Consider the following 23720-nt stretch of genomic DNA (forward strand, 5'->3'; position numbering starts at 1 on the left):
AAATGATACAATCTAGTAATGATCTTAAAAAATGCTCAAGAGCAGCATAAAGTTCCTGAGGTGTTATGTTTTCAAAACGATAAAAATAATTTCAAGGATATGCATGAAAACATTTCAACATGAAAGTAATCTTTACAGAAAGCTAATGCAATAATTGAATAAGTATGAAAATAATATGTGAAAGTATTATGCATAAATACTAAAGGAAAGAGTAAAATAGGATAAAAATAGAGAAGAAAAGGAGCAAAATAAGTAAAGAAAATAGGGAAAGGAACATAAGAAAAATCTGAGGATTATGTAATGATGCTTTCCTATTACTCCTATTCTCAAATCATAACTTTTCAAGTACATTTTATTTATAATTTCTAAGAAGCTCCCAGTCTAGTATTGTCATACAATAATCACAGTTATATGCACATACATATACATAGTTGTTTTACATGCATTTTATACATTTATATATAAATATTCATACATATATTTCATACATTTATATATGAATATTCAATGATTCATAGTACACATAAGTATTATATATTTATATATAAATATACCTGTATATTTATATAAGTATATTTCAAAGCTGATTGAAATAGTAGCAGCAGCTAGAACTGTACTACCTGAAAAATTAAGCTAAATTTCCAAATTTGATCTTCAACAATTAAGTTTACCACTTTGAATTTAATACCTCCAAATTTTGGCAATGAAAGTGGGTCATCTCATTAAACTGATGAGGCAAATATAAGGTTAAAGACCACCAGGATAGGATTATGTAATTTCTGTGACATTCACTCATGATAACAGATTTTGCATATCATAGAGAAGAGTTCTGCAGAAAATAAAAAGCAGTATAGTAAAACGTTTAACATTTTTATTTAACAAGGAACTCAGAGTCTAGTTGAAGCATCAGTCACATGCTGTCCTTTTATGCTATCTACACCTCCTCTTCCTCTATTTCCACCTTTTGACAAAAGAAAACTTGAGTAGACAATGTTATCTCTGGTGTCTTTTTCTATCCTAAATAATTATGCTTTCACAATTTTAAACATGAGCTATGTAATAATCAGGGACTATTTGTATTGTGGCCAAAATTCTGATCATCAAAATGATATGTTAGAGGTCCTCAGTATGGCTGTAGAAATGACTGTGCTGAGTGCCTACAGCCAGGAAACAAGCATCAATTAAAAAGACAAAGTTGCAAGAGAACTAGCATTATCTTGATAGTACTTTTAAGCTTCTGACCTACACAGTCTCTCAATGCACAAACACAATATAAATTTATTATGAACTGAATCATTCAATAAAAAGTTAACAGTTAAGATACTTATATAGTCATATGTTTTTGAAATCTTTCAAATTTTTTCAAAGCTAACAAAATCAAACCCTGTTGTCTATTTTTGTTATGGGTGACTTCTAACGAAGAATTAAAGAAGAGATGTACAGGCATTTTAGTCTCAGAACCACTTCTTATGTTGTTATGCTTAAAAAACTAGTGAAGATTAAAACACACATACACACACACACACACACAAGGACAGGGACACCTCGAATATCTGAGACATGGGGTTGATCCACCACTATTCACAAAAAAACTACAGAGAACCTACGAAGCACTGGTTTATACTGACTTTCTAAAAGTATTTACTATATTAGGAATGAAAACTAGAAAATATGAATTGATTATTTTTTAATAAATTATTTCAAAATAACATCCTATTGAAAAATGGGATTCAAAACTCTTGAGTTTTATCCTTGGTAACCCATGGTCTGCCAAGCACTGCTAGTTATGATTTTGGTGACAACCTGCACTGTGGGTTCTGATTCCGAAACACCAGTAATGAGAATACCTTTAACCAACGTCTGGACAAATTCTCCTGGCAAGTGGCCCTAACCCTTGCCCCACAACTACACTAGGTGTGGCCCCTATAGGATATGAATATTATTTTATTTTATGGATGTCTTCTTTGAATTCTGGCATTGTAATATGCTGTTCCAATAAAATATTTTAGGAAAATTCTAACAGAAATGAAGCTGGAAAGAAGTGTTTTTTCCTGGCATTTTCAATAAATTTGAATAGTCTTCAATTCTACACCAAACATTGATAAGTGGCTATTTCTAGAGATTAGTGTCTATAGCATAGAATACAAATGTCATACCTATGAAACTTTCTACCTCATTATGCCAAAAATTCACCAGTATCCATCCCATTTTGAGATATTCTTTCATATGTAAATATCTAATAAGCACTGGCTACTTACAAAATATTTACTTATTTAAATCACATAGCTATGCAAATCTTCCCAATATTGACACATTCATTACACAGTATCAAAAAAACACATACCTGGGTCAGAGAGCTAGCTCAAGGGCTAGTGCACATGATTTTATGTGGGAGACCCCAGCATCATGTGGTCTTTGGTGTCCTGTTGTGTGTGATTCCTTAGCACAGAAGCACAAGTGGTCCAACAACCACCACCAAGTGTGGACTCAAAAAAATCCACAAGAAAGCAATAACAAAAACTCACATTACTTCATACAAGGGCCATTCTAAAAATTAAAATTGGAAAGGTGTCAAGTTTATAGAGGATTGCATAACTTTTCCCAAATGGCAGTTTTCACTGAGATATTGACTCGTTATCAAAATAAAAATGATCAGTTGTTTTCCTTTAAGAAATATCCTCATTTCACTGATTTTTGGTGAACTGCTTATCAAAGACAAGTCTAAATAACCATTTTTTTCCTGTCAGTTCTCTTTCAAGCAAAAATGGTGTTCTATGACCAATAGCAGTTGCTTCATCTTTTTCTCAAATATCAAAAAGCTTTTCCAACACAATCATTATATTTCATTTTGTAACAGGAGTGACTATGCATGCTTTCTTTTGATCAGTTAATGAAAAAAGAATCTGAACTAGTGGTTAACATTTATAAAATTAATTCTTTTTACTGCTTCATCAAAAACTTCCTTGAGTGAAACTGGAATTCATTTGTACTAGGGCATTTAGAACTCGACTAAATATGACTTCTTTTGTGGTTTAGTACCGCCTTTATTTGTACAGAGCACAAGGAGTTTTACACAATATTTCTTTTGCATCATCAGTACAAATGTTAATACACCGGACACATAGATCATACTTCAATCTTGATGTCACAACCTGTGAGAATCATAAGGCTTCCTAGAGTCAACGCTTTGGAAAAACAAGTTAAAATTATTAAATAAAAATTTTCATGCTGTTTTTTAATTAACTGAAAGTGTAATTCCAAGTATTACCTTGAAATACCTAACCACTCATTTAATGTTAAAGTAGAAAGGATAAAATTTTAACAGCAAAAAATTAAAACATAAGCACAAAAGTCAATATTTTAAACATCATTTCATATGGAACAATAAGAGGAAATAAATGAACCAGTGGATTTTAAAACACACATATACTTAGCCCTCTCACCACTGTTTTTCCTACCTTGTAGTTTATGTGGTTCTATCATTAGACAGAATTTACTTGCTTGGCTAGCAGCTGTTAGTAATAATCTGGAAGTTTTCCTCTGAGATCCAAAATACATGAAGACAATGCAGAAATAACCTCTTGCTCCTTGGATTTAAACTCTTAAAACTGAGTCAAGCATGGGTTGTGGTTTCAAAGGGTTCTTTGCAATCTGAAGATAGTCACATGTCATCTTTCTTTAACCAATGGAAGGGCCATGCTAAAAAAAACAGCGGGTTAATTGAGACATTGTCTAACACACATATAACCACTACTGTCATTACCTCTGATTATCTTCCAGGGAGTCTTGAGGATAGCACACATCCAATCAGGTTTTACATCTTACATCATATAGAAAGAAACAATATTTTCATTATATACTAGGGTTATACAGTTTGACTCACGTCTTGCTGTAATCTAAAGCAAAAATATTCATAAAAGAACTTGGATGTGAAAGATTTATTTCAAGAAATGCCTTATTTTCCATTTATTTTTTCAACATATTAAGAAAGTAAATGAAACATTTTCCCCAGAATAATAATTTAGACTATTGTTAGATTGTTAGTATATAAAATAGATTTTATTAAAATTTTTAATAATGATTAAATGTATATAGTGAAACATAATAGCATGGAACAAATATCTTTTTCATTTCTCTTCTGTAAAGCACACATGTGGTCATAAAATATTTGAAGGGTTAATCAGTAAATGTTGTAGAAATTATTTACAGTACTTTTAATTTTTGACTGGCTCCTAATTCAAAAGATTATTGATATCCATGAATTTTTATAATGTTTAGGGGACAAAAGTTTATGAAGCAAATGACTCAAGAAAGTGATTTGCAGCCATTGCTGTTTGAACTATTGCTAATTCACACAGGAAACATATGCAAACTACTACATACTGTACTATTAGTGCACAATTGGCAGCAGTAGATTTTATCTAATACTTGAAATATGAATCAACTAAGAGTTATATAAGTCCTTAATAACTGATCACTAAATGATAACAACTGAAACTTTTTGCTGAATCCTTTATCTCTTCCCAGCAGCTAAATTTTGCAAATTGTCAGGGCTCAGACTTCAGATATTTTCTTTGTAATATCTACTCTTTAACTGTCAACCACTCCCTTTGTTTCAAATACATTCTATATAAATTCATAATTTCCAAACTTATGTTCCATTCCTGGTGTCTTCCCTAAGATCACCTCAAGATTAATATTTCTAAATATCTATTCAACATACTTCCTTGAGATTTACATACTTGTATTTACTACTTGTAACATACCCCAAACGGCATTCTCTCTAATCTTTGGATCTACTTCTTCCCCTTATTTCCACTCTCAAAAAAATTGCACCATTTTTCACCCATTTGATCATATCAAAAAATCTTGAAGTTATCCTAGAGTCTGGCTTCATTTCATAAAACTGTCAAGTGACTTTTCGATAAGTAGGTACACAACAAAAATCAAAGCGGTTGTCTTGACATACAAAACCATTATATAATCTTGCCTGCTCCTTCTGTGATTTTCTGTTCATCTTTTTTGTGAGGGAAGGATGCCCGAGCAATGCTCAGGAGGCTGTGAGAACCCACTTGTTATTCTCCACCAACTGGAACATAGGTTCAATGCTAAGGATGCGACTCCGCTCAGGTCCCGCGGTCCTGCTAGGCATGCGTCTCAAACGTTGTACTAGTTCCAAATTCAGCTCTGCTCTTTCATTCTTTATCATTTTTATTCTCTCCTTTGAATATTTTCCTCTAGATGCCTTCAAGTCTTGCTCCTTCGTTTATTTCACTTTGCTACTCAAATGCCACCCTGTGGAAGGTTTTGACCATATTATTCTAAACACTGGCTCTCAGAAGTCCGCATGCGCAATTTCTGCATGTTTCTTTATTCTTATTATTTATAAGATTTGGATTTTGCCTGCCTGCTTAAATATGCTTATAAAAATAGGTGCATTTGTTTGTATATATTTAGTCTACCTGAATGAAAATAAATATATCTTGTGTGCTTATAATAATGTGCTTGATACATACTTGAAAATATTGTTGAAGTAATTATTCACTCATAAGAACTTCATACATAAACAATATACATCTTCTTTATCTGATCATCTGTCCTTGAGCACTTGTGTCGTTATATTTCTTGGCTATTGTAAATGGTGCTGCAATGGACATAGGTGTGCACAATTATTTTATTTGTATGTATTATTTGTTTAGATATCCAGGACTATAATCTCTGAGTAATATGGTAGATATAGAATCAAAATGTTTCTATAGAGGCTGGATCCTTTAACATGGGGGGGAAAGCTTCTAAAATATTGGTTTTTGTCTTTCTTCCTACCTTCCTTTTTGCTTTCCTTTCTTTCTTCCATCTGTTCTTCCTTTTTTCCTTCTTTCTTTTCTTCTTTGTTTATTTCTTTCTTCTTTCCTTCCTTTTTCTTTCCTAGTTTTCTTCTTTCTTCTTTAGGCACAACATGATTCACAAAGCTTTTAATAACAGAGTTTCCGAGGCATTTAGTGCTTTGTTTCCAAACCCACTATTGGTGTCAGATACCCTCCACTAATGAACCAAGTTTCCCTTCCCCTTCCCAATAGGCTTAATTGCACACTATTTTTTTAATTTACTCATTAAATTTTTATATGGTTCACTGTTCCCCTTCATTTTCACATGGTCCCAAAGTTAGCTTGAATAAATCTCATTTTATATTTGAATGAAGAAAGCAGATTCAAAGAGAGAATGTGACTTGAAAATCAGCTAAAAATATTTTCCTATGCTCTAAAATTACCAAAATCAGAAATCTATATATATATGAGAATTTATTTACCTCACACAGATATACAAAGATGAAGTTTTCTCTTTTTTCTGTCTAATTTTTTCTGTGGCTAGAGTTATAGTACAGCAGATAGGGCATTATTATCTTGTCTGTGGCCTGGTTTAATCGCTGGCACCCCATATAGTCCCCCTAGCTCATAAGGAGTGATCCTAAGGGTAGAACCAAGAGTAAGCCAAGAAAAACACCAGGTATGACCCCAAAACAAACACAACAACAATAACAAAAATCACATGTGTGGCTAGGGCAAAAAACACTGAAAAATTTTTTAGTTTTTTTTTAAAAATTCTATCTTATGTCCTTGGTTTATAAAATTGATGTATCCTTGTTATAAAATATAACACTGTAGCTGTCACTCTCATCCCATTGTTCATAGATTTTGCTCGAGTGGACACTGGGAAGGTCTACTTTGTGAGACTTGTTGTTACTGTTTTGGGCATATCAAATACACCATGGGTAGCTTGCCAGGCTCTGTCGTGCAGGCAGGATACTCTCAGTAGCTCTCCAGGAGGGATGGGGGAATCAAACCCGGGTCAGCCATGTGCAAGGCAAACTCCCTACCCACTGTGCTATCGCTCCAGTCCATATATATAAAATATAACAATATTATAAAAAATCCATCTTCCTTTTGACACTTCTTTGCCCTGGATGACATGCAGTATTGAATATTATGCTTTTTTATTTAATCCTTTCAACATTTTAGACCTGAACAGGAATGGATTATTTTCTTGAATTGAAAGTCCAGCCTTTTATTAGGAGTTGCTTTAAAGATTTCTATTCAGTTGTGTGTTAATTTTTTAACAATTTCCGCCTACTTTTCTTTCTCTTCACTTGCTCCAACATGTGTACAGTAAACAGTATTTGTGACCCAATTCAGTGAGCAATGGTAGCCTCAGAGTCAGGGAATAGATATCTGCTTTATCTTTGCTATTCTCTGATCTCTTCCTTTTACTGGTTAACACTGAGTTACCACTTGTCATAACCAGCCTTGAAGATGTCGTGGGATCACCCTGGGATCACCCTGGCTTCTTGCGATAGTCACAAAATTCTTTTATTCTGCAACTACTTTGGGTTTGGGTCTCTGTCAGTCCTTGGGCCCTCTCAGCACCCCTATAAGTTATCAATGAAACACATGAGAATAACTTTTCCCCCTGTTCTCACAAAGTAGATTATGGAGATTATGCTTGGATTTATCTATCCAATCATCTCCCTACACCATATGTGTGCTATTGCTCTAATAGTCAGCTCTGCTAAATCACATGGAGGATTTCAGAATTTCAGAACCTCCCCGAGCTATATCACACAGTATGCAAGTGTTCTTTAGCTTGCCAATTTCTACTTTTATTTGTTCTTTGTTCACCTGGAATTGCTGTCTTAGAACAGGAGAATTGTCCCTCTAACCTGTTTCTCACAACTCTAAAGCTGTCTTTCTACCCACAATTTACCCAATCAATAAGAAAGAAGTATTTATATCTTCCTTCCCCCAGTGTGGATTTACTTTGCTCTACAACTATCTTCTCATTGAATTAAGCATGAAATTTTCAAACCATTCTATGTGTTCTATGTTCTGTCTGACACAAAAATATGAGACTTTGGGAAGGCCATGAGTTACCAGCGCCATGAAGTGGTGTGTATGTTCTTGTTTTGAAAAATCCTCCAACTATTTATCCAGAAATGTATGCTCGTGAAATTCTGAACCATCATCATCAAATCCTGCCTCATTGTTAATTGGGAATTTCCCCTTTGTCCGTTTTCCAGTCCATTCGAAAAAGGCTCTTGATTTACTGCAGCTAATTGGTTAGCAATTCCACAATTCAAAATGAAGCGTTTGTCTTTGTGTTGGGTGCCCCTTCAGTAGCTGCCTAGTCTCAAAAATATTGTCTCTTCCCTTTAGACATACTTCCCTTAATCCAAAGTCATGGTCGGCGCTTCACCAGGGTCTATCTGGTAAACTGATCTTCTACTAACATTTGTTGTGGCAGACCTTGTCACTTTCATACCCCATATTAAATTACTGAAACACACTTTAGGTCTTTTCCGTTCTTCCTCGGCCCTCGAATCTTTCTTGTGGTGCTGGAAATGCCTGTGAAGTTCCAGCATGTAGGTCTGTCTGTCAAAAGGAGAGCATCCCAAACGTAAATGCCACAGCCACTGCATTGGGATTTGGACTTACTGTGGCATATTTTGCAACTATCCAGGGTACCAGCTGAGGTAAGCAGATGTTAAGTTATTATCTGCTGGGTTGCTTTGTTGTTCGTACATATACTGTACTTAACTCAATTTTTCATATCTTATTAATTCCTAGGGCTGGAGCGATAGCACAGCGGTTGGGCATTCGCCTTTCACGCGGCCAACCGGTGTTCGATTCCTCCACCCCTCTCGGAGAGCCCGGCAAGCTACTGAGAGTATCTTGCCCACACGGCAGAGCCTGGCAATCTACCCGTGTGTATTGGATATGCCAAAAATAGTAACAACAAGTCTTTCAATGAGAAACATTACTGGTGCCCGCTCGGACAAATAGATGAGCAACGGGATGACAGTGATTAATTCCCAATAAGTCTTCCCCCTCCCTTTTCCTCCTTTATACCCTCTCGACTCTTATTTTCCTTGAAAATTCTCCTGAGATGGAAAATGACTTTTATTTTTCTTGCTGTCAGTCACAACGGTACTGCCAAAAAACCTTTTATGTTATGTTTTGTCTGGAAAAATAGGGTATCCTTTTACCAAAAGTATCCCACACTCTCTTCTGCTCCCCGTCAGACCCCACGGTTCCTTTCCATTATGGAATTAATTTATTAATCTTCACAGGCCTTAGCACTAAAAAGAGCTAGAGGTAAAAGAATTGGAATAAACATTCTTTGCTAGCAAAGTTTAGTCTTTCAAAGTATTGCTTTCTCTCCGTGAAAAACCAATACTAAACCTATTTTGGATTTTTAAAAGCCACATAATTGCTTCCTTAAAATACATTAATTTTTACAGTATATTGAACTGAGTCTTTGGGGATAATATCACTTCCTATATTTCCTAAAAATAGAAACCTCAAAGTATTCTAGTTGCTTGTTTTATTACTTTTTTAAAATATTCTTCTCATATCTGACATAGACTTAACTATACATTTTTTTCTCCTTAGTCTGAGTTTCCAGGTTTAAATGTATACCATATCCTTGGCATAGTGCTATAGTCATAGGCCATTAGTACTGGAAATAGTATTCCAGTACAAAGATCTTGCATTCTGGATCTCTTAATTTATATTTTCTTCAATCACAAATTCTGCTCTTCTATCTCTCTTAAAGGCAATAATTCTCATTTCATGCCAAAAACAGTAACAACAAGTCTCACAATGGAGATGTTACTGGTGCCCACTTGAGCAAATAGATGAATAATGAGACAGCACTGCCACAGTGCTACATGTATAAAATTACTAACCCACATTAAAAATATATACATAGATTTTTAAAATAATTTATAATATGAGGGAGCCACTACAACATGGATATGCTTAATTTACATGTTGGTTAGGCTATTGGGATAGATCAGCATGAGAAAAGAGATGGTTAACATTTATCCTAACTAGTTTTTACAAATTAGGATCTTCGGTGACAGTTAAAGATTCTTGAAATATATTGCTTTCTATGGAGTTTTGTTGCACTGAAATTGTGTATATCTTACAACCCTAGTGGAATAGTTAAGAATACACACCATCTTTCTCACTGTTTTATAGAATAAGTATCTGGGTACATTCAAATCACAAGAAGAGTTGAAAGTCACAGATGGAATGTTATTTCCTCTTACAGAGAGTAATCTTTTATTACAAATTTTAAAACTTAAATTTCAAACTAAAAAACCATAGTAATCAAATAAAAGCTATTTACTGTGGGGTTTTTTTTTGTTGTTGTTTGGGGCCATACCCAATGATGCTCAGGGGTTCTCCTGGCTCTGTACGCAGGAATTACTCTTGTGGTAGTGCTCAAGGGTGCTGGGGATCAAATTCGGATTGGCTGTGTACAGGACAAGCACCTTACCTGCTGTATTATCACTCCAGTTCCTGTTTAGTGTGTTTCTATCATGTGTCATTTTCCTATTTATATTAAACATAATCTGCACAAGGTCATTCGAGGGAAGTACAACTACCCTCCTATAAAAGATGCAAAAATAACTGCTCAAGGAGGTTAATGAACAAGCTCAATGCTATACAACTAGTTAATAGTGGAGTCAAGATTTTAATTTACAGTTTTTTTTTAATTATATTATGTCAGCAGTCTAGCGATGGGGAGAAGACAAGGTAGAAACTAAGAAGGCAAAAAGATCTGTTGATTAAGTTCAAAGAAACTGCAGCGGGAAGAAAGTTCAACTGACTGAGTGCTTTGCATGCTGGTGTCTCCCCACCAATACCCCACCCTGCCTCACCTACCCACCCCCAGTCCTGTTTGAAACCTAATATTAATAGGAGTGACCCCTAAGCGTGTCAGAAATAGCTCCCAAGTACTGCCAGGTGAGGCTCAAAAAAAAAAAAAAAGATGAAAGGAAACAAAACAGAAAATTTGAGCAGCAAGAGTAAATGCACGTAAAACCCTAGACAGTCAAGTAAATTGAGCCCTCTCTGAAAAGAAATGTTTTAAAAATAATATTAAGAAAGCAAACGGGCAGCAAAGGAATGGAGGGCTCCGCTCAAGGCTAATTTGACTGAAAAAAGACGTGATGTCAGTACAACAACTGATACCAGAATATTTGCCCAGTGACTACACGTGATTCAACAAGCAAAGGGAGGCCAGTGACTCACATAGTAATTTGAGAGACACATCCCAGACAGAGGGGACAAGAAGAACAGGATATGTTACTCTGATTCAAACTTTTATTTTACTTCCTTAGCAAGATGTTTCAGTTCTATTTTTTTTCACTCCTTTTAAAAATACACAGACACACAAAAATGAAGGTAGTGAGCAATTATAATGACGAGGAAGATATGTGGAGGAGGGAAAAGTTCCTGGGTAGGTAGTTTTGTGTGTGTGTGTGTGTGTGTGTGTGTGTGTGTGTGTATGTGTGTGTAAAAGAACAGAAACTCAGAGTTGAAGAGTGAAAAAAATCTTGTGCTTGAATGTTTGAGCATTTTATATGGGGGAATATTGATCTACCAGCTCTGATCAGAGATTTGAAAATTTATTAACCAATTAGATATATTTATATCAGGTTAGGAAAGATGAGCAAGCAGTATTAATCTAGCAACATATCATGAGGAGGTAAGTATGCTAGATAAACATTTAGAATGCTCAGCTAAATTTGAATTTTGAATTATTAAAATTTTTGTGCAACTGTATTCAATACAATACTTTACATACTTCCAATTTCAAGAGCTGCATCTATATGGCGAAACTCAAATGGGTCACTGAAATTTGCTAGTAAAAAACAATGTTTATAACACATTTAGGATATCTTAAAAATTATTTTGCTTCATGAAATTAAAGTTTAATTGGGTGTCCTGTGTTTTTATTTATTAAATCTCACACCTGTTTTCCCAAATGAATGATGGATCGATTAATATATCTTTCTAAATGATGGGTGATGCGTTTTTGCGTTCATATTGTGTTTAGAGCAAGAAAAAAGGAAGAGATATTTAAATTATTGCAGTGGGAAAATAAAGATCAAAAGTATGATTTCCCGTTTCTGAAAATAGAACTTATTTTTCTTTTTATTATAACAATATTAATACATGAAAGTTACACAAAATGTGTAAAATCATACTTTTCTATATTTATTTTTAATTGTATCACTGTAAAGTAAAAAGTTACACTTATTCCTGATTCAGCTTCAGGCATACAATGTTCTAACACTAATCCCTTCACCAGTGTCCATTTCCCTCCAAAAATATCCCCAGTTTGCCTCCAAATACCAGCCTGCCTCTAAAGGAGGCACTTTTTTCTTTTTCTCTACCTATTAGACATGGTAGTTCACAATATTGTTAGTGAAATGTTATCATGTACATCACTTTACCACCTTTTGGTACCCAGTCCTCCTCTAGTCAGACCACTTCCATTATTGTCTATTATGGTCCCTTTCCTGATCTATCCCACTTCCCCATCCAACCCTCCGTCTTCCATGGCTAGCTTGCTACTAAGGATTGGTTTTTCCTGTTCTCCATTTCTATTGCCTTTGGGCATTAGTTATTCCTCCACTATGCTTCCTTCTATTCTGCCTATGTGTGAGATCATTCTGTGCCTGCCCCTCTCCCTTTGACCCATTTCACTCAGCATGATACTCTCCAGATCATTCGTGTATCAGCAAATTGCATGACTCCTTATTTTCTTACCAGTGAGCAGTATTCCATTGTGTATATGTACCATAGCTTCATCATCCAGTCATTTGTCCTTGAGCACTTGGCTTGTTTCCAGATTTGGGCTAGTGTGAATGTGCTACAATTAATATAGGAATTCAGATGTCTTTTCTGTATTGTGTTTAGGGGCCCTTGGAGTATGTACCCAGGAATGGAATTGTTGAACCATGCGGAATCTCAATTCCTAGTTCTTTGAGGAACGTCCACATATTGTCTTCCAAAATGACTGGACCAGTGGATATACCCACAGTAGTCCATGCCAACACTGGTTGTTGTTTTTTCTGATGAGTGCCAGTCTCTCAGGTGTAAGATGATACCTCATTTTTTTGGGGATTTGCATTTACCTGGTGATTAGTGACACAGATCAATTTTTCATATATTTTTTGGCCATTTGTATTTCTTTTTAAAACTTTTTATTAAATCACTATGTGGAAAGTTACAAAGTTCTCAGGCTTATGTCTCAGCTATACAATATTCAAACACCCATCCCTTCACCAGTGCCCATATTCCACCACCAAAAACCCAGTATACCCCCCGCCCCCACCCCCTACCCCCTACTGTATAACTAATGAATTTCACTTCATTTTCTCTTTACCTTGATTACGTTCCATATTTCAACACAAAACTCACCATAGTTGTTGGAGTTTCCACCCAAGAAAGACAGACCTACTACCAAGGAAGCATTTGATAATTAGTTTTCCATTGCTGGGAATGAAGAGATATGTAGCCCCACTGCTCCAAGTACATAACTCTTTTTTTTTCCTTTTTCCTTTTCCCTTTTTTTTCCCCCCTCATCTGCCTTCCTGCACCTCATAGTATGGTGTACACCATGCCGTGTTTCTCCCTGAAAATGAGAAACAACCTGGAAAGAGGGATATTTCCTCTTCTCGGCCGGCGTGGGGCTTTTGCTTAGTTCACAGTCCAGAGAGGTGGCTGCTACATTAACAACCTTCAATATTTCAACAAAAACTTACCGTTATTATTTGGAGTTTCCCCCCCCCCAAGTCAGACCTTTTCAAAAGGAACCGTTTCACATTGCTGACAATTATAGATGTTAAGTCGCGCGTCCGCGCGGTTTTGGATTTCTGTATAAAGTCCAGGGAAAGTTCTGCCAGAAATTGCATAGCCCAGCTCACAGTCCCAGTGCATTGCTGTAAGAAGTCTCTGGAATCAAAGTCTTTAGGCGCAGAGGGTCCGCTTCACTCTCAGCAGCTCCGAATTTATCTGGGCCGAGGGCGTGCCAGTTACATCCCCTTCCCATGAGTCCCTGGGAGCCCCAAGTGTAAAAATCGAATACCTCTGGGTTACGATTCTTAGAAGATGGCGCCTGCCATGTGGGTGTCGCCGCCGCCATTTTCCGTGCAGGAAGACAGGGTGGGGAGGAAAAATCCACCCCCAGGCAGCACAGAGTTATAGCCCAGCTCGCAGTCCCAGTGCATTGCTATTAGATGCTGTGCTGGATACCCGAATGTGTTAGGTCTCTGGAATCAAAGTCTTTAGGCGCAGAGGGTCCCTCATTTGTATTTCTTAAAGGAAGTTTTTGTTCATCTCTTTTTTTAGTATTTTAGTATTTCTTCCCATTTTTTTAGTGTTGCTTTTTCAATTTTATTTTTTATTAAAATACTGTAATTAGCCAAGTTGTTCATAATACAGTTGTTTCAGACATTAAATGTTCCAACACTAATCCCACTACCAATCCCACCACCAGTGTGACCTTCCCTCCACCAATGTTCTCAGTTTCTTTCCCACCATCCTAGACTGCCTCCTTGCAGGCACAAATTTATTTCATATTTGCCTACCATTCTTCTGATGAAAGGCTAATATCTGAGTTATATGAAACACTGATAGAACATTATAAGGAAAAGATATCCAACCCATCAAAGAATGGGGAGAAGTAGAATCAACAGCGTGCATGATGAACAAACACAAAGAGAATTATCAAAAATTAGATCTCTAAGAGTCAATTTGTGATCATTTTAGCTCTCAGTGATACTACTAAAGTCATTATTTGAGAACCTACTAGTGCAGGCTAGTGCTAGTTTAGCACTTCTGTGTTATTTAGGCTCATTGAGCTTGGTGGTCTTCTATGCAACATTCCCATTAGATAGGCTGTGAATTTGGTTTATTCTATTAGATCTATTTCTATTAAAAATGCCACGGGTATCCTTATGGGACTGCATTGAATCTGTAGAATACTTTGGGGATTATTGCCATGTTGATGGTATTAATCCTCCTAAACATCCTAATAAACAGAAGATGCATTTCAGTTTCCTCTTGTTCTCTTTATTTCTTTAAGTAACGTTTTATAATTTTGTTTTGGCTTTTTTTTAATAGATCTTCCACCTATTTAGTTAAGCCGATCTCTAGGTACTTAGTTTTCAGAAGCACACATGTGAATGGAATCTTTTATTAAAGATCACTCTCTTTTATTTTATTACTTAAATATAGAAAAACTACAGACTTTTGTGTGTCAATTTTGTAGTCTGGTATTTTACTATATTGATCGGTTGTATCTAGGGGCTTTGGGGTTAGTCATTGGGATTTTCTGAATTTTTTATCATGTCATTTGCAAATAGTGATATCTTCATGTTTTCTTTTCCTATCTGCAACCTTAATATCTTTTCCTTGCCTAATTGTTATGGTAAATATTTCCAATACCATATTGGACTGGAGCAATAGCACAGCAGGTAGGGCATTTGCCTTGCACACAATCAACCTGGGTTCAATTCCTCCATCCCTCTTGGAGAGCCTGGCAAGCTACCAAGAGTATCTTGCCCGCAAGGCAGAGCCTGGCAAGGTGTAGTGTTCAATATGCCCAGAACAGTAACAAGTCTCACAATGGAGACGTTACTGGTGCCCACTCAAGAAAATCAATGAGCAATGGATGACAGTGCTACAGTGCGACAGTGCTACCATATTGAGTAGAAGTGGTGAAGTTGGAACCCTGCTTTGTGCCAGATCTTTGTGTTGTTTTTTGTTTTCTCCATTGAGTTTAGTATGCGTGGGTTTATGGTAAATGGCTTTCTACATTGAGGAAAGTTTTTTCAATTCCCACTATATTTAAGGCTTGTTTTTAATCATAAAAGGGTGCTGTATCTTGTCAGATACTTTCTCTCCATCTATTGATATGATCATGACTTTTACTCTGTCTTGTTTTGATACAGTGTATTGTGTTGACTGGCTTACATAAGTTAAATCCTGCTTGCCCCTGCTTTAGCATGTGTTCTGATCTTTTTGATGAGTTGTATTTGATTTTCCTTGTGAATCTTGCTTGTGGTTTATTGATTTTGTTTGTTTTTCAAAGAACTAGCACTTCATTTGGATATTATTTCGGATCTTTAAAATTCCAATTAATTAATTATTTTCTAAGTTTTATTATTTCCTTCCTTCTGCCTGCATTGGGCTCCTTTTGTTGATAATAGTCTAGTTTTGAATCTGTGTAGTTAATTTACATATGTAAACCTTCCTTCCCTACCAATAAATGCTTGCATGGCCATGAACTCTTCTTAGCAGCACTCACGCTGTGTCCCATAAACTCTGGTATTTTGTGTCCCTATTCTCATTTGTTTACAGAAATCTTTTGATTTCTTCTCTGATCTTTCTGTTCCTTGACCCTTATGCTATCTTTCCAATTCCTTGCCAACTTCTCTATTAGATTATTGTATATCATGATATCACTCTGTTCCACTACTATGGGGTGATTTTTGAACTAAGATTTTGCTCATCCCTTAGATTCTTTTCATAATCCTCCTGAAATTTTCCTTGATCTACAAAGGAGGAAGTTTAGTCTCCAAAGGAGAAAATTTTGACGATGTCTTCATGGCAGTGGACATATTTTCAAGGTACCCACCTGCTAGGTCAATCAATCCCAATCAAGTAATTGTTCCTAAGCCCTCATTCTCAAATAAGATCCAACAACATGTTATCTCACTCTACCCAACACCTTTTGTTTCCTACATGAGTTCTTTGTTTCTGAGACACTCTAGAGGTGCAATGAGTTGTCTGAGTAGTTGTATTAATCTGAAGAATATACATGGACTAACAGAAAGTACTTCAAGATTTTCTCTGCTCACCAGCCATTTTACATGAAAAGTGGAAGTTTTTTTGATTTATTGCTTCTCCAACTCTACCAAAAAGGTTCAGATTGTACAAACTAAAAGTTTCTCACCATATAGTGAACTTTCCATATAGTGAATTTTGTTGAAAATCAGGGGAAAAATTAGATACATTTTTATGCATCTACCTTCTTCACCCTACTCAAACTTCAGAAACAAAATTGCTGATATAAACTCTAAGAGATATTTATTATTTTGAATAAAGCTTGAACCAGACTGATAATATTCCATTTATTTTCTATGCCTTCCTGCCCCACTGTTCCCTTTTCTTCATTCCATCTTCTTAAAATTGCATTCCCACACACAGACACAGATACGCCACAAAATACACAATAAGGATTTTTTTTTTATGGAGAGGGTGTTTAGGTTCAGGGGCCACACCCAATGGTTCTCAGGGCTTACTACTGACTCTGCTCTCAGAGATCACTACTGGCAGTGCTCAGGGGATCCTACAGGGTTTCAGAGATCAAATATGGGCCATCTGGGTACAAGACAAGTACCCTACCCACTGTGCTATACGCCCAGCCCATTGTGGGTTATTTTTCACTTTAACCTCTGTCTCTGCTCTTTTAAAAGAAATTATGATTAAGTGGATCAACATGCAAAGTGTCATGCTAAGCGAAATGAGTCAGAAAGAGAGAGACAGACATAGAAAGATTGCGCTCATCTGTGGAATATAGAATAATAGAGTAGGAGACTAACACCTAAGAGTAGTAGAAATAAGTACCAGGAGAGTGGTTCCATGGCTTGGAAGCTGGCCTCACATGTTGGGGGAAAAGGCAGCTCAGATAGAGAAGAGAATACTAACTAAAATGTGGTTGGAGGACCCACTCAGAAAAGGAGATGCATGCTGAAAGTAGACTATAGATTGAACACGGTGGCCACTCAATACCCCTGGTGCAAACCACAAGACCCAAAAGAAGAGAGAGAACAAAAGGGAATGCCCTGCCAGAGGTGGGGTGGGGTGGGGGGATGAAATTGGGAGATGGGAGGGATACTGGGTTCATTGGTGGTGGAGAATGGGCACTGGTGGAGAGATGGGTACTCTAGCATTGTATGACTGAAACACAAGCACAAAAAGTTGTAAGTCTAACTGGTGGAGGAATGGGTTCTCAAACATTGTATGAAGGAAACACAAGCACAAAAATGTGTGAATCTGTAACTGTACCCTCACAGTGAATCCCTAATTAGAAAATAAATAATTTTTTAAAAAAAACAAAACAATTCTGCCACCAAAGTGACTTCTGTATTAGCATATAGCCCCTCAAATCAATATAAACTATCTGAAAGATAAAAAAAAGTTGATGACATTAATATACCTCTCTATTTTTATAAATCAACAACAGCTTTGCATTGTAAAAACACTTTTTGTAGACTTACTTTGTTTATTGTGTCAGATAAAATTAAAAAAACAGAAGAAAAATAATAGTTATTGGTCTCCAAGAAAACAAAGAGGGCTTTCCCACTAGGAGAACTATGAAAAATTTACTAAGTAGAGCTTCTGATATTATAAGGCAACAGACAGTAGGATGTGTGGAGGGACCTATATATAGAACTATTTATCACTAACACTAAAAGATTAATATTGATAAAAAAAATGATAGAGAGGCAAAGATTTCAAAAATAAAAACAGAGGCAGATATATGGTACAGGAGTTTAGGCACTTGTCTTGCATGTGGCTAACTCTAACCCTTACTCTTCATCACTAAATATTTCTTATTTGATAGGCAAGAGATGTTGCTTAGAATTTCTTAGAGATAGATGAATAAGAACTGTGATGTGGGGCTGGAGTGATAGCACAGCGGGTAGCGTATTTGCCTTGCACGCGGTGGTCCCAGATTCGATCCCCAGCATCCCATATGGTCCCCCAGCACAGCCAGGGGTAATTCCTGAGTAAAGAGCCAGGGATAACCCCTAAACATTGCTGAGTGTGACCGAAAAAGCAAAATAAACCTGTGATGTATGAATAAGTGTGTATATGGATAAGTAAGCTAATAATCCCAAAAATGTTTGTTTGCTATTATGATTTACATTAATGCAGCCTATTTATTTGTGTTCAAGTATCCAAAATAAATTTTCAATTGCGGGGCTGGAGTGATAGCACAGCGGGTAGGGCGTTTGCCTTGCACGCGGCCAACCCGGGTTCGAATCCCAGCATCCCGTATGGTCCCCTGAGCACCGCCAGAGGTGATTCCTGAGTGCATGAGCCAGGAGTGACTCCTGTGCATCACCGGGTGTGACCCAAAAAGCAAAAAAAAAAAAAAATTTAATTACAAATGTTTAAATAAGGGTGAACAGACTTGATAAGAAAAGTACATGGAATCACCACTATTTCTCTTCATCTCTTGAAAGAAAAATAAAATATAAATATCCCTACCAACCTCTTTGGAAAGGGAAGTTCAAACACAAAATACTTCAGCTTGTACTTAAGAGTATCTACTTGGTATTGGTATACAAATGTCATACTAAAAGTTTAGAGGATCTGATAAACATGTCAAAGGACCGAATAGTTTGATATTGATAAACAAAGTTATGGGATATACTGACATAACTTCATATCGAATACATTGAATCATTCAATTAAATTTTTAACCAAATGTTCAATATATCTTTTGAATACCTGTTGCTTAATTATAAGCACAGATTTGTTTCTATTACACTGTTAAGCAATATTATGGCACAAGTTCATGTCCTGAACTGAAGTTGCAGGAGTTCAGACTGTATTGGTAATGGATGACTAGGTACCCAAGTGACAACACACATTACTTAATAGTAATTAATAGGTTAGATGGTCAGCGCACCTGGGGTTAAGGAAGCTCTGATTAGTCTATCATTTGAACATTGAAGAAAATAGCTGTGATGTACTGATATATCAAATCATAGTTAAGCACAGCCTTTAAGAACAGACTTTGTTTCCTCTTCTAGATCCCATAATTGTACCAATTTTATGGCATCCCACATTACTAAGAACTTGTTATTTCAGGCAGATGAATGTTGGTTATTTTAAAAAGAAAAGGAGCCTTCTAATGCCATTTTAATTATAATTATTCAGTGATGTAAAAATCATCTGGCAGAGGAGTCTGGGGGAGAGCCCCTGAGGCTCCCCCATCAGCCACCCCCCGGTTCTGGGGGTGGTCCCGGGCCACTCGCCCAGCCAGAGCGGCCGGGGCCATGGGGCAGATGGAGGAGGAAACGAAGGCCAAGCCGGTTGATTGATCAGTTGCGGTTTATTTCATTCACTCCAGTCTTTCCCTCGCTTCTCTCCCAGCTCTCGATCTGGACCCTCCAACCCACTGTTACAGCCTTGTTAAATCCCCCCAGCATGAGGGGTTTGGGGCTTACACATAGGTGTGGTCACAATCAATGGGGTTAAAGTTCTTATCCTCAGGGGATGCTGCTTCTAGGACAGATTCTCTTTCAGCGGAAGGCCCACCCAAGGATGGAATCCCGTGAGTGTGTTTCTCCTTTCCTCATCCAGCAAACATATAAGCATTCATAATATTAATCATTTTGTATGGACACAGTAAGAGATGCATTAAGCTTATAGAATTGCTCTCCTGGGGTCATCTCAATCTCAGACTACAGTGCTCAGGCCAGATTAGTCTTTCCTATCCCTAGCAGAGTCCTAGTCTAGTCGTTACTTTTGGATCATGACAGCATTTGTCCATGATCAAGCTCTTAACTTATAGTTAAGAATTAGGTACTTTGGCCAGGCCCATCTTGATGCCAGGGCAGCACATAACTCACGCTTGCCCTGGGTCCATCATGTTCCTTGTCGGGACCCTGCTTTTGGGGTGCTAGAAACTGAGGGCAACTGAAGCTTAAGTCAAGAAAGCAGATTCCCGGCAATGAATAATATTCGAAGCCAATGAAATCCCAAGTTACAAAAGCATAATATTGTCTCCTTGTGTCTATACAAAAAGGACATTGCTTTAAAGTAAACTATTCAAAAGACATAAGGAGAGGAGAAAGGCAATATTAACTTACAATATAAGTTCAGTGTCCTAGAAAGATCTGACCTTACAAATTAACAGAATCTGATTAGGGGGAAAAGCTGATTAACTGGTTGGGGAAGAGAGCATAGAGAAGTGGTTACAGATAAACAAAGGAATGTGAGTGACTCTGGAGCACCTTGATGGGTGTGACCCGGATAAACTTAAGCTCCTTGTGGCTATGTTATCCTGCACAGTGAGAAGATGAAAATGACTTCTTAGAACCTAGTAAATTAACTTCCCCTGTTGTAGGCATTCAAAACCAGCAGTTTGTAAGTTGTCTTTTCTTTACTTAGAAAATAATTTTTTAACTAGAACCAATAGAGATACTATTTTTAGATGTTGGAAATATAATAGTAAATAAAGCAAATCCTTTGTCTTCATGGTAGTTTACATATTAAGAAAGAAATATGGGATTTTAACAAATAAGAAGTACAAATTCTGGCTTGCTTTTTTGTGCTTTTGAAATTAAATTAAAGCAGAATGAGGGATAGATAGTAAAGAAAACACAGAAAATAATTCTAAGGAGTAGAGGGAGTACAGTGAAAAAATATAAGATTGTTAGGTTTGAGAGGATGTGTTCAAGGGCCCACATGCAGTACCAGGGATTAAACTCTGGTTAATCAGGCAAACTCCAGTTTGCCAGGAAAACACATGTTCCTGCACTATTTCTTTGACTCTAGAGTGTGATATTTAATTTGAGACTAAATAATAACAATATTCATTAATTTAATGAATTTTTTAAAAAACATTTTGTTAATATTGAGGCAAATTGGCTTACAATGGTGTTAATATTTGTTCTTAGTGGATAGTTACTCTACCTCCACCACCAAAAATGTGCCACAAACACTCCACCACTATTCTTATGTAATTTCTAGTATGTCAGAGACCCTTCTTTACCTCAAAAATCTAACTTCTAACCACTGGTTGGAAACCTCAGTTCTATTGTCAAGAGTAGAACAATTTGTTTCATTCATACCATCCATTCCTTTATTTTTTTTATATAGCACATCACATGTATCACTTGTCATCCTGTTGATCTTCGATTTGCTCGAGTGGGTGCCAGTAACTATTCATTCTCCATTCTCCATTCGTCCCTGCTGCATGCTACTGTAGCCCAATGGTATCTGCTTGTTCCAGGAACACGAAGAGCCTCAAACCGTTCGTTCAGGGTTTTGACAAAGAAGTCTGGGACCCACTGCCCCTAAAGACTATGATTCCAGAGGTCTTCGAGTGGGCACCAGTAATGTCTCTCATTGAGAGACTTATTGTTACTGTTTTTGGCATATCCAATATGCACGGGTAGCTTGCCAGGCTCTGCTGTGCAGGCTCCATACTCTCGGTAGCTTGCCGGGCTCTCCGAGAGGCGAGGAGGAATTGAACTCGGGTCAGCCGCGTGAAAGGCGAACGCCCAGCCGCTGTGCTATCGCTCCAGCCTCCCCCACACTCTATACTTGTCAGAATTTTTTTCCCCACCAAAACCCTAAAGTCCTGTAAAACTTCAGTAACAGTAAATCACCACTTTGGTGAAAGGGGAGATTTCTATGTGAGCTACTGTGTTGAATACTTTATATTCATTATGCAGTCTATAACTTTCAATATTCCTATTGTATACAAGTGCCAGAGGACTTGGGAGATTACATTGACTAAGTTCCTGCCTCTGGGAATGACAAAGAAAGAATTCCAATTCATATATGAGGACTCTGATATTCATGCCTGAAAACATTTAAAAATTTAGTTGTTTTATAGACAATTCTGGACCAGCTATTCTACCCTGAAATGATTTTCCATTGTATAGAACTTATAGAAAGTATATTTGCCAGTTTGGTCCTTCTTAACTTTGTCCAGTAGTATTTCATATATTTTAGTTTATAGGCAAGGGACATATTTTATACTTCTTGGCCAGACTTAACAAAGCTTACAGCTTTGAACACATGTAAAATCGGAAAATGATTGGTGACAAATTACTTATACACATGTGATTGTATTTATTTTTACCATATCAGTAATCGTTTTCCTCAGTAAGTTTAACTAACATTTTCTACTTAAAGAAAAAAAACCTCTGATCACTTGAAGTTCTACAAACAGGTTGTGTGCTTAGTTATGCCCCTAAAACCTTGTATTTTATTCATTGACATATAAGCCCTCTAGCAATTTGATATCTTTTAATTTTTAGTTTTCAATTTAATAAACGTAATTTCCTTTTTAAAGAACTGCCTAATCTAAGAAAACTTTCGGTGGCTCTATGGTTATGTCTGTATCACATCACATTATCATGAATTATATATTGTCTCCTTGCAAACGTTGAGAAAAATATAAACTTTTCTAAGTTTTCTATGATTATGCCAAGGTTTATAGCACATTGACAGAATGATCCTTAGTATACATTGGTTGAATAAATGAATATATCAAGTAATTTGTATGTTTTTATCCTAGGTTCCTAAAGTGCAATAGTTATAAATGCTTTATAAATGCTTTTAAAAGTTTAAAAGCAGGCAAAATATATCTTATTTCATGAAGCACAATATTAGATAAAGAATCTTTATTTGTATTTACCATGGGATGTACGTGTTTCACTCTATGAGTATTTTTATAAACAAATTTGTAGACATAAAAGGATAAAAAACAAAATTGACTAACTGTAGCATTTCAAAGACAGAAGAACTATTAAATAAACTGAAGTCTTCCCCTTTTGATAAACATTTTTGCCTAAGAAAGTATGCACACTTTTACTAATTTTATTATATAATGTGAGAAAATTACATCGGATCTAAAATTCACTATTCACTTTAACTCTCTGCTAATTGTATAAGTGAAAGATTTTTCTCGTTTTTATTTGAAAGTTGTACTCAAATTTGAAATTTTGATAAATAAAAATATATCTCTTCCTATCAATCTTAAGAGTGTGGATCTTATGTCAAATAAAACTTAATCAAAGGAAAGATTTGGAAGAGAGATTTGGGGTGAGCATT

General features: G+C 36.3%; 1 protein-coding gene across 1 annotated transcript in view; it reads right to left on the reverse strand.

The window, feature by feature from the left end:
• LOC101546765 (transmembrane protease serine 11F) overlaps positions 1–5209 on the reverse strand; it is a 74417-nt gene extending 69208 nt beyond the window's left edge. The window contains exon 1 of the mRNA XM_055140002.1: positions 5073–5209. Within this exon, the coding sequence (XP_054995977.1) occupies positions 5073–5209 (137 nt within the window). The remainder of the gene's footprint in view (positions 1–5072) is intronic.
• Positions 5210–23720: the final 18511 nt, after the last annotated feature.

Source organism: Sorex araneus, chromosome 5 (assembly GCF_027595985.1).
Source record: "Sorex araneus isolate mSorAra2 chromosome 5, mSorAra2.pri, whole genome shotgun sequence".
In the NCBI taxonomy this organism is placed as follows: domain Eukaryota; kingdom Metazoa; phylum Chordata; class Mammalia; order Eulipotyphla; family Soricidae; genus Sorex; species Sorex araneus.